Consider the following 18,250-nt stretch of genomic DNA (forward strand, 5'->3'; position numbering starts at 1 on the left):
ACTGGAAAAAATGTGTTTGCATTAAATACCTTCATTTTATTAATTTTGTTTACTAAATGCTCTTTCAATTTTGACAGAAAAAAGTGCATATTTTAAACTTTCATATCTGATCATGCCAATGATATTATTATTTACTGTGTTGCACAACTCTTTTTGTGAGATAAAAACAGATAGCTTGTCACCTTTATTTATGATTTCAAAGCAAGTTATACATAAAAAAAATGTAATAAATGCATATGCATTTTGATTAATCATGATTAATCACAAGTTGTCACCCGCATGCAAAATGTAAATTCATTTTTTAAAAAGGGGCCCTCTGAAAGCAACCATTACTGCGATGTGGCCCTCAATGAAAGTGAGTTTGACAACACTGTCGAAAAAAAGAAGTTTTTGAGCAACCAAAACATCCATCCATCCATTTTCTACCGCTTATTCCCTTTTGGGGTCGCGGGGGGCGCTGGCGCCTATCTCAGCTACAATCGGGCGGAAGGCGGGGTAAAACAGTATTACATAATCTACTTGTAATACATAACAATCTACTAGTAATACATAAAAGACTAGTAGCAATACACAATCTACTAGTAACACATAACAATCTACGAGTATAACATAATATACTAGTAATACATACCAATCTACTTTTAATACATAATCTACTAGTAATACATAAAAATGTACTAGTAATACGTAGCAATCCACTAGTATTACATAATATTCTAGTAATACATAATCTACTAGTATTAGAAAACAATCTACCAGTAATACATAACAATTTACTAGTAATACATAATCTTCTAGTAATACATAACAATCTACTAGTATTACACAATTTACTAGTAATACATAACAATCTACTAGTATTACATAACCATCTACTAATAATACATAATCTACTAGTAATAACAATCTACTAGTATTACACAATTTACTAGTAATACACAACAATCTACTAGTATTACATAACAATCTACTAATAATACATAATCTACTAGTAATACATAATCTACTGGTAATACATAACAATCTACTAGTAATACATAACAATATACTAGTAATACATAATATACTAGTAATACATAATATACTAGTAATACATAATCTACTAGTAATACATAATCTACTGATAATACATAATCTACTAGTAATACATACTAATCTACTAGTAATACATAATATACTAGTAATACATAACAATCTACTAGTATTACACAATTTACTAGTAATACATAACAATCTACTAGTATTATCAATCAATCAATCAATGTTTACTTATATAGCCCTAAATCACTAGTGTCTCAAAGGGCTGCACAAACCACCACGACATTACATATTACATATTACATAACAATCTACTAATAATACATAATCTACTAGTAATACAAAACAATCTACTAGTAATGCATAACAATCTACTAGTAATACATAATCTACTAGTAATACAAAACAATCTACTAGTAATACATAACAATCTACTAGTATTACATAACAATCTACTAATAATACATAATCTACTAGTAATACATAATCTACTAGTAATACATAACAATCTACTAGTAATACATAATCTACTGGTAATACATACCAAACTACTAGTAATACATAATCTACTAGTAATACATAACAAGCTACTAGTAATACGTAACAATCTACTAGTATCACATAATATACTGGTAATACATACTCTACTAGTATTACAAAACAATCTACTAGTAATACATAACAATCTACTAGTATTACATAACAATCTACTAGTAATACATCATCTACTAGTACTACATAATAATCTACTAGTATTACATAACAATCTACTAGTAATACATAATCTACAAATAATACATAACCATCCACTAGTAATACATAACAATCTAGTAGTAATACATAATCTACTAGTATTACATACTTTTATGTTTTCTAGCCACCAAAACAGTTTAGCAAGTGCCTGACTAGACCAGTAGACCAAGACTTGAGCAAACTAGCTCCGGCAACCCTGCTAGCACCCGACCCATCCAGCCATTAACTAAAGATTTGTTGCAGCGGCCGACCCAAGTCACTAACTAACAGGAGGTCAGCTGACCACCTCTCTGCTACTAATTGATGAAGAAGAACCTCCGCTCAAGGTTCATGTTCCAATACCTTACATAACATCACTTCCAACATGCAACTTGGGGGAAAATAGAGAAGGATTTGGAATAAAGACTAACTTTTATGAGGCTCTTGACCCAGTGAAGCCAGGTCCTGGTCTGTCTGTACCTTCTTTTATCTCACCACACGCCCTGCACTTCTACATTTCTACAAATATAGACTGCGGTTATTTCCACACATCAACTTGTGTAAGTGGTAAATAAAAACAAAATACAACGATTTGCAAATCCTTTTCAATTTATAAGCAATTGAATAGACTGCAAAGACAAGATGGTTAACGTTCACACTGGTAAACTTTATTTTTCGCAAAATATTAGCATTTAGAATTTGATGGCTGCGACATGTTTCCAAAAAGCTGGCACAGGTGGCAAAAAAGACTGAGAAAGTGCTCATCAAACGCTTATGTGGAACATCACCACAGGTGTGCAGGCTAATTGGGAACAGGTGAATGCCATGATTGGGTACAAAAGCAGCTTCCGTGAAATGCTCAGTCACTCACCAGCAAGGACGGGGCGAGGGAAATACACGGTTTAAAAACAACATTTCTCAACCAGATATTGCAAGGAATGTAGGGATTTCACCATCTACACTGAGTAAAATCCTCAAAAGGTTCAGATAATCTGGAGAAATCACTGCACGTAAGCCAGACCTTGAATCCCTCAGGCGGTACTGCGTCAAAAACCGACATCGGTGTATAAATGATATCACCACATGGGCTCAGGGAACACTTCAGAAAACCACTGTCAGTAACTACAGTTGCTCGCTACATCTGTAAGTGCAAGTTAAAACTCTACTATGCCAAGCCAACAACAAATCAACAACACCCAGAAATGCGCTGGAGCCTATCTCAGCTGGATTCGGGCGGAAGGCGGGGTGCACCCTGGGCAAGTCGCCACCTCATCGCAGGGCCAACACTGTGAAGACGAAATATTTAAAAACAAGTTTTACAGTTAGTTTTAAACCTTTTTTTTATATATATTTTTTAAAGATGTGTAGCGAAGCCTATATGTTTACCAAGTTGTGGGTGCAATAGTCTCATATTTATTTGGTATTGATGAGTAATATACCAGGGGCGGTATAGCTCGGTTGGTAGAGTGCAGGTTTGATTCCCACTTCCGCCATCCTAGTCACTGCCGTTGTGTCCTTGGGCAAGACACTTTACTTACCTGCTCCCAGTGCCACCCACACTGGTTTATATGTAAAATTAGATATTGGGTTTCACTATGTAAAGTGCTTTCAGTCACTAGAGAAAAGCGCTATATAAAAAAAATATATAATTCACAGATAAATATGTCTTTTATAAGAGTCAAGTGGCGAAAAGTGTCCTACACGCCTATCCATCCATTTCCTACCGCTTGTCCCTTTTGGGGTCTAGGGGGGGCACTGGAGCCTATCTCAGCTACAATCGGGCGGAAGGCGGGGCGCACCCTGGACAAGTCGCCACCACATCGAAGGGCCAACAAAGTGTGAAGAAAATAATATTTAAAACAAGTTTTACAGTTAGTTTTAAACCATTTCTTTTAAAGATGTCTAGCAAAGCCTATATGTTAATTAAATCGTGGGTGCAATAGTCTCATGTTCATTAGGTATTGATGAGTAATATACCAGATAAATATACCATGTACACAAGGTGCCAACTTCACTGGTTTTGTGTTTTGTACTCTATTTGTTGTTTTCCAGGTTTTTGGGCGCGGGAGGTGGGCAAACTGATCGGACTGGAGCACCCTACCATCCCGGTCCATCACCAGTACTTGGTGACGGCCACAGTTCCGGAGGTGAAGGCTCTGAAGAAGGAGCTGGCAGTCATCCGGGACCTGGAGGGTTCCTACTACCTCCGGCAGGAAAGGGACGGCCTCCTGTTAGGACCCTACGAGCAAATGGAGAAGATGGTCCTGCAGGACTCTTGGGTCCGAGACGGAGTACCTCCCGGTGGGTTTCCCCGGCTCGGTTGGTCGGTTCACAACTGGGAACCACTGAAACCTTAAATCCAACTTCGGCTGCTGCAGGTTTTGGCAAGGAGCTGTTTGAGTCGGACCTGGACCGGATCATGGAGCACGTGGAAATGGCCATGGAGATGGTTCCCGTTCTTAAGAAGGCAGACATCATCAACATCGTGTCCGGCCCAATCACCTACACCCCGGACCTGCTGCCCATGGTGGGACCCCATCAAGGGGTCCGCAACTACTGGACCGCCATCGGATTCGGGTACGGGTTCCTCTCTCAATGTCAAACGCCCAAGTCCGCCGGCATGCCCTTCACCTGTGCTCAGGTACGGAGTCATCCACGCCGGCGGTATCGGCAAGTTCCTGAGTGACTGGATCACCAGCGGCGAACCTCCCTACGACCTCATCGAGTGCGACCCCAACCGCTATGGCAAGTGGGCCGACGTGCCCTTCATGTGCGCCAAGGCCAGGGAATCCTACGGCTTCAACAACGTGGGTAAGAACAACGGATGTTGACCTCCGGCTCCGAGGTCGGAGCCTGCCCAACCCTAGTCCGCCCCAGCCGATCGGACCAAGACCACCAGAAAATGTTAGACAGAAGTAAGCCACACTAGGGAGTGTTAGACAAAAGTAACCCACGCTAAAAGTAAGCCACACAAGAAAGTGTTAAACAAAAGTCAACCACGCTAAAAGTAAGCCACACAAGAAAGTGTTAGACCAAAGTCAACCACGCTAAAAGTAAGCCACACAAGAAAGTTAGACCAAAGTAAGCCACACTAAAAGTAAGCCACACAAGAAAGTCTTACACAAAAGTCAGCCACACTAAAAGTAAGCCACTCGAGAAAGTATTAGACACAAGTAAGCCACACTAAAAGTAAGCGACTTAAGAAAGTGTTTGACAAAGGTAAGCCACGCTAAAAGTAAGCCACTTGAAAAAGTGTTAGACAAAAGTAAGCCACACTAGAAGTAACCCATTTGAGAAAGTGTTAGACCAAAGTAAGCCACGCTAAAAGTAAGCCACACAAGAAAGTGTTATACAAAAGTAAGCCACACTAAAAGTAAGCCACACCAGAAAGTGTTAGACAAAAGTAAGCCACACTAGAAAGTGTTAGACCAAAGTAAGCCACACTTAAAGTAAGCCACACTAAAATCAAGCCGCACAAGAAAGTGTCAGACAAAAGTAAGCCACACTAAAAGTAAGCCACACCAGAAAGTGTTAGACAAAAGTAAGCCACACCAGAAAGTGTTAGACCAAAGTAAGCCCCACTTAAAGTAAGCCACACTAAAATCAAGCAACACAAGAAAGTGTTAGACCAAAGTAAGCCACGCTAAAAGTAAGCCACACAAGAAAGTGTTTGACAAAAGTAGGCCATACTAAAGTAAGCCACGCACAAATGTGTTGGACAAAAGTAAGCCACACTAAAAGTAAGCCACTTGAGAAAATGTTAGACAAAACTAAGCCATCCTAAAAGTAAGCCACACAAGAAAGTGTTAGACAAAAGTAAGCCACACTAAAAGTAAACCACACAGGAAAGTGTTAGACAGAAGTAAACAACACCAGAAAGTGTTAGACCAAAGTAAGCCACACTAAAAGTAAGCCACACAAGAAAGTCTTACACAAAAGTCAGCCACACTAAAAATAAGCCACTCGAGAAAGTGTTAGACGCAAGAAAGCCACGCTAAAAGTAAGCCACTTGAAAAAGTATTAGACAAAATTAAGCCATACTAAAAATAAGCCACTTCAGAAAGTGTTAGACAAAATCAAGCCATCCTAAAAGTAAGCCACACAAGAAAGTGCTAGACAAAAGTAAGCCACACTAAAAGTAAACTACACTAGAAAGTGTTAGACAAAAGTAAACAACACCAGAAAGTGTTAGACAAAAGTAAGCCACACTAAAAGTAAGCCACACTAGAGGTAAGCCTTCGAGAAAGTGTTAGACCAAAGTAAGCCACACTAAAAGTAAGCTACACCAGAAAGTGTTAGACAAAAGTAAGCCACACTAGAAAGTGTTAGACCAAAGTAAGCCACACTTAAAGTAAGCCACACTAAAATCAAGCCCCACAAGAAAGTGTTAGACAAAAGTAAGCCACACTAAAATCAAGCCACACAAGAAAGTGTTAGACCAAAGTAAGCCACACTAAAAGTAAGCCACACAAGAAAGTGTTAGACACAAGTAAGCCACACTAAAAGTAAGCCACTTGAGAAAATGTTAGATACAACTAAGCCATCCTAAAAGTAAGCCACACAAGAAAGTGTTAGACAAAAGTAAGCCACGCTAAAATTAAGCCACACCAGAAAGTGTGAGACAAAGGTAAGCCACACTAGAAAGTTTTAGACCAAAGTAAGCCCCACTTAAGGTAAGCCACACTAAAATCAAGCCACACAAGAAAGTGTTAGACCAAAGTAAGCCACACTAAAAGTAAGCCACACAAGAAAGTGTTTGACAAAAGTAGGCCATGCTAAAGTAAGCCACGCACAAATATGTTGGACAAAAGTAAGCCACACTAAAAGTAAACCACACTAGAAAGTGTTAGACAGAAGTAAACAAAACCAGAAAGTGTTAGACCAAAATAAGCCACACTAAAAGTAAGCCACACAAGAAAGTGTTAGACAAAAGTAAGCCACACAAGAAAGTCTTACACAAAAGTCAGCCACACTAAAAGTAAGCCACTCGAGAAAGTGTTAGACAAAAGTAAGCCACGCTAAAAGTAAGCCACTTGAGAAAGTGTTAGACAAAATTAAGCCATCCTAAAAGCAAGCAACACAAGAAAGTGCTAGACAAAAGTAAGCCACACTAAAAGTAAACTACACTAGAAAGTGTTAGACAAAAGTAAACAACACCAGAAAGTGTTAGACAAAAGTAAGGCGCACTAAAAGCAAGCCACACTAGAGGTAAGCCATTCGAGAAAGTGTTAGACCAAAGTAAGCCACACTAAAAGTAAGCCACACCAGAAAGTGTTAGACAAAAGTAAGCCACACTAGAAAGTGTTAGACCAAAGTAAGCCACGCTAAAAGTAAGCCACACAAGAAAGTGTTCGACAAAAGTAAGCCACGCTAAAAGTAAGCCACACAAGAAAGTGTTAGACAAAAGTAAGCCACACTAAAAGCAAGCCACTCGAGAAAGTGTTAGACACAAGTAAGCCACACTAAAAGTAAGCCACTTGAGAAAATGTTAGACAAAACTAAGCCATCCTAAAAGTAAGCCACACAAGAAAGTGTTCGACAAAAGTAAGCCACACTAAAAGTAATCCACACCAGAAAGTGTTAGACAAAGGTAAGCCACACTAGAAAGTGTTAGACCAAAGTAAGCCCCACTTAAAGTAAGCCACACTGAAATCAAGCCACACAAGAAAGTGTTAGACAAAAGTAAGCCACTCTAAAAGTAAGCCACACAAGAAAGTGTTAGACAAAAGTAAGCCACACTAAAAGTAAGCCACTCGAGAAAGTGTTAGACACAAGTAAGCCACTTGACAAAATGTTAGACAAAACTAAGCCATCCTAAAAGTAAGCCACACAAGAAAGTGTTAGACAAAAGTAAGCCACACTAAAAGTAAGCCAAACGAGAAAGTGTTAGACACAAGTAAGCCACACTAAAAGTAAGCCACTTGAGAAAATGTTAGACAAAACTAAGCCATCCTAAAAGTAAGCCACACAAAGTGTTAGACAAAAGTAAGCCACACTAAAAGTAATCCACACCAGAAAGTGTGAGACAAAGGTAAGCCACACTAGAAAGTGTTAGACCAAAGTAAGCCCCACTTAAAGTAAGCCACACTGAAATCAAGCCACACAAGAAAGTGTTAGGCAAAAGTAAGCCACTCTAAAAGTAAGCCACACAAGAAAGTGTTAGACAAAAGTAAGCCACTTGACAAAATGTTAGACAAAACTAAGCCATCCTAAAAGTAAGCCACCCAAGAAAGTGTTAGACAAAAGTAAGCCACACTAAAAGTAAGCCACACCAGAAAGTGTTAGACAAAAGTAAGCCACACTAAAAGTAAGCCACTCGAGAAAGTGTTAGACAAAGGTAAGCCACACTAGAAAGTGTTAGACCAAAGTAAGCCACACTGAAATCAAGCCACACAAGAAAGTGTTAGACAAAAGTAAGCCACAATAAAAGTAAGCCACTCGAGAAAGTGTTAGACAAAAGTAAGCCACACTTAAAGTAAGCCCCTCGAGAAAGTGTTGGACAAAAGTGAGACACACTAAAAGTAAGCCACTTGAGAAAGTGTCACACAAAAGTAAGCTACGATAAAAGTAAGCCACACTAGAAAGTGTTAGACCAAAGTAAGCCCCACTTAAAGTAAGCCACACTGAAATCAAGCCACACAAGAAAGTGTTAGACCAAAGTAAGCCACGCTAAAAGTAAGCCACACAAGAAAGTGTTAGACAAAAGTAAGCCACACTAAAAGTAAGCCACTCGAGAAAGTGTTAGACAAAAGTAAGCCATTCTAAAAGTAAGCCACACAAGAAAGTGTTAGACAAAAGTAAGCCACACTAAAAGTAAGCCACACTAGAGGTAAGCCATTCGAGAAAGTGTTAGACCAAAGTAAGCCACACTAAAAGTAAGCCAAACAAGAAAGTGTTAGACAAAAGTAAGCCACACTAGAAAGTGTTAAACCAAAGTAAGCCCCACTTAAAGTAAGCCACACTAAAATCAAGCAACACAAGAAAGTGTTAGACCAAAGTAAGCCACGCTAAAAGTAAGCCACGCACAAATGTGTTGGACAAAAGTAAGCCACACTAAAAGTAAACCACACTAGAAAGTGTTAGACAGAAGTAAACAACACCAGAAAGTGTTAGACCAAAGTAAGCCACACTAAAAGTAAGCCAAACAAGAAAGTGTTAGACAAAAGTAAGCCACACTAGAAAGTGTTAGACCAAAGTAAGCCCCACTTAAAGTAAGCCACACTAAAATCAAGCAACACAAGAAAGTGTTAGACCAAAGTAAGCCACGCTAAAAGTAAGCCATGCACAAATGTGTTGAACAAAAGTAAGCCACACTAAAAGTAAACCACACTAGAAAGTGTTAGACAGAAGTAAACAACACCAGAAAGTGTTAGACCAAAGTAAGCCACACTAAAAGTAAGCCAAACAAGAAAGTGTTAGACAAAAGTAAGCCACACTTAAAGTAAGCCACACTAAAATCAAGCAACACAAGAAAGTGTTAGACCAAAGTAAGCCACGCTAAAAGTAAGCCATGCACAAATGTGTTGAACAAAAGTAAGCCACACTAAAAGTAAACCACACTAGAAAGTGTTAGACAGAAGTACACAACACCAGAAAGTGTTAGACCAAAGTAAGCCACACTAAAAGTAAGCCACACAAGAAAGTGTTAGACAAAAGTAAGCCACACAAGAAAGTCTTACACAAAAGTCAGCCACGCTAAAAGTAAGCCACTCGAGAAAGTGTTAGACGCAAGTAAACCACGCTAAAAGTAAGCCACTTGAAAAAGTGTTAGACAAAAGTAAGCCACACTAAAAGTAAGCCACCCGAGAAAGTGTTAGACAAAGGTAAGCCACACTAGAAAGTGTTAGACCAAGTAAGCCCCACTTAAAGTAAGCCACACTGAAATCAAGCCACACAAGAAAGTGTTAGACAAAAGTAAGCCACAATAAAAGTAAGCCACTCGAGAAAGTGTTAGACAAAAGTAAGCCACACTTAAAGTAAGCCCCTCGAGAAAGTGTTAGACAAAAGTGAGACACACTAAAAGTAAGCCACTTGAGAAAGTGTCACACAAAAGTAAGCCACGATAAAAGTAAGCCACACTAGAAAGTGTTAGACCAAAGTAAGCCCCACTTAAAGTAAGCCACACTGAAATCAAGCCACACAAGAAAGTGTTAGACAAACGTAAGCCACACAAGAAAGTGTTAGACAAAAGTAAGCCACACTAAAAGTAAGCCACTCGAGAAAGTGTTAGACACAAGTAAGCCACTTGACAAAATGTTAGACAAAACTAAGCCATCCTAAAAGTAAGCCACACAAGAAAGTGTTAGACAAAAGTAAGCCACACTAAAAGTAAGCCACACCAGAAAGTGTTAGACAAAAGTAAGCCACACTAAAAGTAAGCCACTCGAGAAAGTGTTAGACAAAGGTAAGCCACACTAGAAAGTGTTAGACCAAAGTAAGCCCCACTTAAAGTAAGCCACACTGAAATCAAGCCACACAAGAAAGTGTTAGACAAAAGTAAGCCACACTAAAAGTAAGCCACTCGAGAAAGTGTTAGACAAAGGTAAGCCACACTAGAAAGTGTTAGACCAAGTAAGCCCCACTTAAAGTAAGCCACACTGAAATCAAGCCACACAAGAAAGTGTTAGACAAAAGTAAGCCACAATAAAAGTAAGCCACTCGAGAAAGTGTTAGACAAAAGTAAGCCACACTTAAAGTAAGCCCCTCGAGAAAGTGTTAGACAAAAGTGAGACACACTAAAAGTAAGCCACTTGAGAAAGTGTCACACAAAAGTAAGCCACGATAAAAGTAAGCCACACTAGAAAGTGTTAGACCAAAGTAAGCCCCACTTAAAGTAAGCCACACTGAAATCAAGCCACACAAGAAAGTGTTAGACAAACGTAAGCCACACAAGAAAGTGTTAGACAAAAGTAAGCCACACTAAAAGTAAGCCACTCGAGAAAGTGTTGGACACAAGTAAGCCACTTGACAAAATGTTAGACAAAACTAAGCCATCCTAAAAGTAAGCCACACAAGAAAGTGTTAGACAAAAGTAAGCCACACTAAAAGTAAGCCACACCAGAAAGTGTTAGACAAAAGTAAGCCACACTAAAAGTAAGCCACTCGAGAAAGTGTTAGACAAAGGTAAGCCACACTAGAAAGTGTTAGACCAAAGTAAGCCCCACTTAAAGTAAGCCACACTGAAATCAAGCCACACAAGAAAGTGTTAGACAAAAGTAAGCCACACTAAAAGTAAGCCACTCGAGAAAGTGTTAGACAAAGGTAAGCCACACTAGAAAGTGTTAGACCAAGTAAGCCCCACTTAAAGTAAGCCACACTGAAATCAAGCCACACAAGAAAGTGTTAGACAAAAGTAAGCCACAATAAAAGTAAGCCACTCGAGAAAGTGTTAGACAAAAGTAAGCCACACTTAAAGTAAGCCCCTCGAGAAAGTGTTAGACAAAAGTGAGACACACTAAAAGTAAGCCACTTGAGAAAGTGTCACACAAAAGTAAGCCACGATAAAAGTAAGCCACACTAGAAAGTGTTAGACCAAAGTAAGCCCCACTTAAAGTAAGCCACACTAGAAAGTGTTAGACCAAAGTAAGCCCCACTTAAAGTAAGCCACACTGAAATCAAGCCACACAAGAAAGTGTTAGACAAAAGTAAGCCACACTTAAAGTAAGCCCCTCGAGAAAGTGTTGGACAAAAGTGAGACACACTGAAAGTAAGCCACTTGAGAAAGTGTCACACAAAAGTAAGCCACAATAAAAGTAAGCCACACCAGAAAGTGTTTAACAAAAGTAAGCCACACTAAAAAGTGTCAGTAAAAAGTAAACCACATCACAGGCATGAATAAATCCAATAAGTCAAACCAAAGTAACTTTGTGTTTCTGCAGTGGGTTACCCCAAAGAGGAGCGCTTCGCCGGCCGACCGACGGCACGTGTGAGCGGTGTTTACCACCTGCTGAAGGACCAATGTTCCATGGGCTTCCACGCTGGCTGGGAACAACCTCACTGGTTCTACAAGGCGGGAGACGACACACAATACAAGTACGACACACAATTCAAGTACAGGAGATGTCACACAATACAAGTAGGGGAGAGGACACACTAGTACAAGTAGGGGAGAGGACACACAATACAAGTAAGGGAGAGGACACACAATACAAGTAGGGGAGAGGACACACAATACAAGTAGGGGAGAGGACACACAATACAAGTAGGGGAGAGGACACACAATACAAGTAGGGGAGAGGACACACAATACAAGTAAGGGAGAGGACACACAATACAAGTAGGGGAGAGGACACACAATACAAGTAGGGGAGAGGACACACAATACAAGTAGGGGAGAGGACACACAATACAAGTAGGGGAGAGGACACACAATACAAGTAGGGGAGAGGACACACAATACAAGTAAGGGAGAGGACACACAATACAAGTAGGGGAGAGGACACACAATACAAGTAGGGGAGAGGACACACAATACAAGTAGGGGAGAGGACACACAATACAAGTAGAGGAGAGGACACACAATACAAGTAGGGGAGAGGACACACAATACAAGTAAGGGAGAGGACACACAATACAAGTAGGGGAGAGGACACACAATACAAGTATGGGAGAGGACACACAATACAAGTAGGGGAGAGGACACACAATACAAGTAGGGGAGAGGACACACAATACAAGTAGGGGAGAGGACACACAATACAAGTAGGGGAGAGTACACACTAGTACATTTAGGGGAGAGGACACACTAGTACAAGTAGGACACACTCAGCAGTGTTGTGTGCTACTCAGGCCCAGTTTCCGGCGCAGCAACTGGTTTGGGGCGGTGGGGCGAGAGTGCCAGCTGGTGATGGAGAAGGTGGGCGTGATCGACCTCACTCCTTTTGGCAAGTTCACCGTGAAGGGCAAGGACTCTCACCGGCTGCTGGACCGCCTCTTTGCCAACACCATGCCCAAGGTAGATCACCACACCACACACAACACACAACACACAACACAACACACCACACAAGGTAGATCACCACACCACACACACTTGGTCTGGGTTGCCTTTGGCCTCATTCCTGTGAGAACCCTGCGGGTGATGTTGATTAGATGGCTATAATAACTAATTAGATGACCATAGTAACTAATTAGATGACCATAGTAACTAATTAGATGACCATAGTAACTAATTAGATGACAATAGTAACTAATTAAATTACCATAGTACCTAATTAAATGACCATAGTGACTAATTAGATGACCATAGTAACTCACTAGATGACCATAGTAACTAATTAGATGACCATAGTAACTAATTAGATGACCATAGTACCTACTTAAATGACCATAGTACCTAATCAAATGACCATAGTGACTAATTAGATGACCATAGTAACTCACTAGATGACCATAGTAACTAATTAGATTACCATAGTACCTAATTAAATGACCATAGTGACAAATTAGATGATCATAGTAACTCATTAGATGACCATAATAACTCATTACATGATCATAGTAACTAATTCGATTACCATAGTAACTAAATAGATGACCATAGTACCTAATGAAATGACCATAGTAACTAATTAGATGACCATAGTAACTCATTAGATGATCATAGTAACTAAATAGATTACCATAGTAACTAATTAGATTACCATAGTACCTAATTAAATTACCATAGTACCTAATTAAATGACCATAGTGACTAATTAGATGATCATAGTAACTCATTAGATGATCATAGTAACTAATTAGATGACCATAGTAACTAATTAGATGACCATAGTAACTAATTAGATGACCATAGTAACTCATTAGATGATCATAGTAACTAATTAGATGACCATAGTAACTAATTAGATGACCGTAGTAACTCATTAAATGACCATAGTAACTAATTAGTTGACCATAGTAACTAATTAGATGACAATAGTAACTAATTAGATTACCATAGTAACTAAATAGATGACCATAGTACCTAATTAAATGACCATAGTAACTAATTAGTTGACCATAGTAACTCATTAGATGAGCATAGTAACTCATTAAATGACCACGGTAACTAATTAGATTAACATTGTAACTAATTTGATGACCAAAGTTACTAATTACACGACCCTAGTAACCAATTAGATGACCATAGTAACTAATTAGATGACCATAGTAACTAATTAGATGACAATAGTAACTAATTAGATGACCATAGTAACTCGTTAGATGACCATAGTAACTCATTAAATGACCATAGTAACTAATTAGTTGACCATAGTAACTAATTAGATGACCATAGTAACTCATTAGATGACCATAGTAACTCATTAAATGACCATAGTATCTAATTAGATGTACATCGTAACTAACTAGATGACCAAACTAACTATTTAGATGACCATAGTAACCAATTTAATTATCATAAATTCTAATTAGATAAACACAGTAACTCATTAGATGAATATAGTATCTAATTAGATGTACATAGTAACTAACTAGATAAGCAAACTAACTAATTAGATGACCATAGTAACCAATATAATTACCATAGTACAAGATTAGATAAACATAGTAACTAATTAGATTAACATAGTAACTTATTAGATGACCATAGTAACTAATTTGATGAACATAGTAACTGATTTGATTAACATAGTAACTAATTAGATTACCATATTACCTAATTAGATGACCATAGTAACCAATTACATTCCTATAGTATCTAACTAGATGACCATAGTAACTAATTAGCTTACCATAGTACCTAATTTGATTACCATGGTAACTAACTAGATGACCGTAGTAAATAATTAGATGACTGTAGTAACTAATTAGATTAACATACAAACTAATTAGATTAACATAGTAACTAATTAGATGACCATAGTAACTAATTAGATGACCACAGTAACCAATTAGATGACCATACTATCTAATTAAATTACCAAAATAACTAATTAGATTACCACAGCATCTAAATAGATGACCAATGTTACTAATTAGATTACCATGGTAACTAATTAGCTGACCACAGTAACTCATTAGATTACCATAGTAACTAAATATATGACCATAGTAACTAATTAAATTACCAAAGTAACTAATTAGATGACCATAGTAACTAATTAAATTACCAAAGTAACTAATTAGATGACCATAGTAACTAATTCGATGACTAATTAGTTGAAGACTTGCAGTCATTAGAAAACATGACTGTACATCATAATGGCAGCTACACTTTACATCTAAAAAAAAAAAAACTACAAAAGTTTAAATCAGTCATACCGGAAGTACTCCAAAAGTTAGAAAGCGATCTGCCGTCGTCCATCTTTCCCAATCCTTAAGTAAGACACGAACACTTTGTCAAAACTTTATTTCATGCAGTCTAAATGGTAAATAAACAGCTAACAATGGAGTCAAGGGGGGGCTCTCTATTTTACCCACAAAACTCTCTAAAGAGCCATCTAGAACCCGCCAACAATCCTTCATTTACATATCGTCACCTGAATGTCAACCAAATGTTGGCGATCTTGTTATTATAAGCTCTAACGCAGACGGACTATTTTTCAGAAGCTCATTGCTGCGTTGTCAGAGTTGTTCTAGAGCAGGGGTCACCAACCTGTTTGAAACCAAGAGCTTCTTCTTGGGTACTGATTAATGAGAAGGGCTACCAGTTTGATACACACTTAAAAAGATTGCCAGAAATAGCTAATTTGCTCAATTTACCCTTATTATATATGTGTATATATATATATATATATATATATATATATATATATATATACATGGGTATTTCTGTCTGTCATTCCGTCGTACATTTTTTTTCCGTTTACTGAAGGTTTTTTGTAGAGAATAAATTGTGAAAAAAAAACACTTACTTGAATGGTTTAAAAGAGGAGAAAACAGGAAAAAAATGAAAATTGTATTTTGAAACATAGTTTGTCTTCAATTTCGACTTTTTAAAATTCAAAATTCAACCGAAAAAAAGAAGAGAAAAACTAGCTAATTCAAATCTTTTTGAAAAAATTAAAAACATTATTTATGGAACATCATTAGTAATTTTTCCTGATTAATATTAATTTTAGGATTTTGATGACATGTTTTAAATAGGTTAAAATCCATTCTGCACTTTGTTAGAATATATAACAAATTGGACCAAGCTATATTTCTAACAAAGACAAATCAATATTTCTTCTAGATTTTCCAGAACAATTTTTTTAAAAACAAATTCAAAAGACTTTGAAATAAGATTTAAATTTGATTCTAAAGATTTATTAGATTTGCCAGAATAATTTTTTTGAATTTTAATCATAATAAGTTTGAAGAAATATTTCACAAATATTCTTCGTCGAAAAAACAGAAGCTAAAATGAAGAATTAAATAAAAATTTGTTTATTATTCTTTAAAATAAAAAATAAAAATACTTGCACATTGATTTAAATTGTCAGGAAAGAAGAGGAAGGAATTTAAAAGGTAAAAAGGTATATGTGTTTAAAAATCCTAAAATTATTTTTAAAGTTTTATTTTTTTCTCTAAAATTGTCTTTCTGAAAGTTATAAGAAGCAAAGTAAAAAAAATAAATGAATTTATTTAAACAAGTGAAGATCAAGTCTTTAAAATACTTTCTTGGATTTTCAAATTCTACTTGAGTTTTGTCTCTCTTAGAATAAAAATGTTGAGCAAAGCGAGACCAGCTCGCTTGTAAATAAAAATAAAAATAAAAATAGAGGCAGCTCACTGGTAAGTGCTGCTATTTGAGCTATTTTTAGAACATGCCAGCGGGCGACTCATCTGGTCCTTACGGGCGACCTGGTGCCCGCGGGCACCGCTTTGGTGACCCCTGCTCTAGATTATAAATCATGCCTCTGGTCTGGATGATAGGGGGATCAAGGGTTGTGATTTGGGGTTAAATCACCCCAAAAAAATGACTCCCGGGCGCGGCCACCGCTGCTGCTCACTGCTCCCCTCCCCTCCCAGGATGTGATCAAGGGTGATGGGTCAAACGCGGATAATAATTTCACCACACCTATTTTGTGTGTGTGAGAATCATTGCTACTTTAGCTTAATTTCGCAGTGAATCTAGAAGTTGTTCACCTGTGACATGCAACGTGTGCCCGGGGATTGGGTACAAACACAACAACCCAAGACGGTGTCTGCAGGCTCAGACTTGTCCTATCAACCCTCATTAGGTTTAATGAGGGTTGATAATCCCTCATTAGGATTAATGAATTAGGATTAAATCTTCGTCTAAACGGGAAGATATACCTAAACATGCCACCCGTCTTTATCCTGGTGAGAGCAGACATTGTACAGTAAGTGATTGTTTTATTATGTTTGTGTGTCACTTAGAACTGGGTCAGCTTCTAAAACTGGTAGCTCGCTCTCCTTGTGTGTTTCCTAGGTGGGCCAGACTAACATCAGCCACATGCTGACCCCCTCCGGCAGGGTCTACGCCGAGGTCACCATCACCCAGTTGGCGCCCGGAGAGTTTTTGCTGGTCACCGGCTCCGGGTCGGAGCTCCATGACCTCAGGTGACTGCGTGGAAAGTCTTCTAATCCTCAGGACTCAGAGGCAAACCATGTCTCCTGCCTTGCTAACGGAGCCAGAACTGCTCTGGCAGGAACAGCGTGTTCTTAATCCAAGATCCAGAATCAGAATCCGAAATTCCTGATTTATTTATATATCCGCGCTGGATATAAAACTCCCGCAATCATTTCTGTCCACTCGTAACCTAAAACCTGGCGGTGGCTCCGAATCAAATCCTGCATTTCAAAATTCCTCAGCCCAGTCGAGGACAGGAGAGAGAGAGACCTGACCCGGTTTTTGTGGCGGTCTCTAGTGGCCGTTAGGAGGAACTGCATTGCTGCCTGATTAGCGGCACAAGTTTGCAGGTTTAAAATAAAATACATGTATGTTTTATTTATGTTTGAATAGCTAGTGATTAATGGAACTAGCTTGCGGGTTTAAAATGGAAACATGACAAATTATATTCCCATCAGCATTTACCACAGCTAGCGATTAGCTCCACCAGCTTGCAAGTTTTAAATAGAAAACATATGTTTTATTAATGTAAGCATTTACAATAGCTAGTGATTAGCGCCACTAACTTGCAGGTTTAAAATTGAAACATGAGTAATCATATTCATGTCAGCATTTACCATAGCTAACGATTAGCGGCACTAGCTTACAGGTTTAAGATAGAACTATTTGTAATCGTATTCATGCTAGCATTTACCATAGCTAGCGATTAGCGGCACCAGTTTGTAAGTTTAAAATAGAAAACATGCATATTTTATTTACGTTGGCATTTACGATAGCTAGTGATTAGCGGCACTAGCTTGCGAGTTTAAATTAGAAAACATATGTTTTATGTATGTTAGCATTTACGATAGCTAGTGATTAGCGCCACTAACTTGCAGGTTTAAAATTGAAACATGAGTAATCATATTCATGTCAGCATTTACCATAGCTAACGATTAGCGGCACTTGCTTACAGGTTTA

The 18,250-nt window shown here is 38.2% G+C and overlaps 1 protein-coding gene across 1 annotated transcript in view; it reads left to right on the plus strand.

Annotated features, from left to right (window-relative positions):
- Nucleotides 1-18,250, plus strand: part of dmgdh (dimethylglycine dehydrogenase) — a 53,208-nt gene that overhangs the window by 14,870 nt on the left and 20,088 nt on the right. The window contains exons 6-11 of the mRNA XM_061907878.1: nt 3,823-4,071; nt 4,149-4,347; nt 4,412-4,581; nt 11,649-11,802; nt 12,559-12,724; nt 17,150-17,280. Coding sequence (XP_061763862.1) covers nt 3,823-4,071; nt 4,149-4,347; nt 4,412-4,581; nt 11,649-11,802; nt 12,559-12,724; nt 17,150-17,280 — 1,069 coding nt within the window. The remainder of the gene's footprint in view (nt 1-3,822; nt 4,072-4,148; nt 4,348-4,411; nt 4,582-11,648; nt 11,803-12,558; nt 12,725-17,149; nt 17,281-18,250) is intronic.

This window comes from Nerophis ophidion, linkage group LG08 (genome assembly GCF_033978795.1).
Source record: "Nerophis ophidion isolate RoL-2023_Sa linkage group LG08, RoL_Noph_v1.0, whole genome shotgun sequence".
In the NCBI taxonomy this organism is placed as follows: domain Eukaryota; kingdom Metazoa; phylum Chordata; class Actinopteri; order Syngnathiformes; family Syngnathidae; genus Nerophis; species Nerophis ophidion.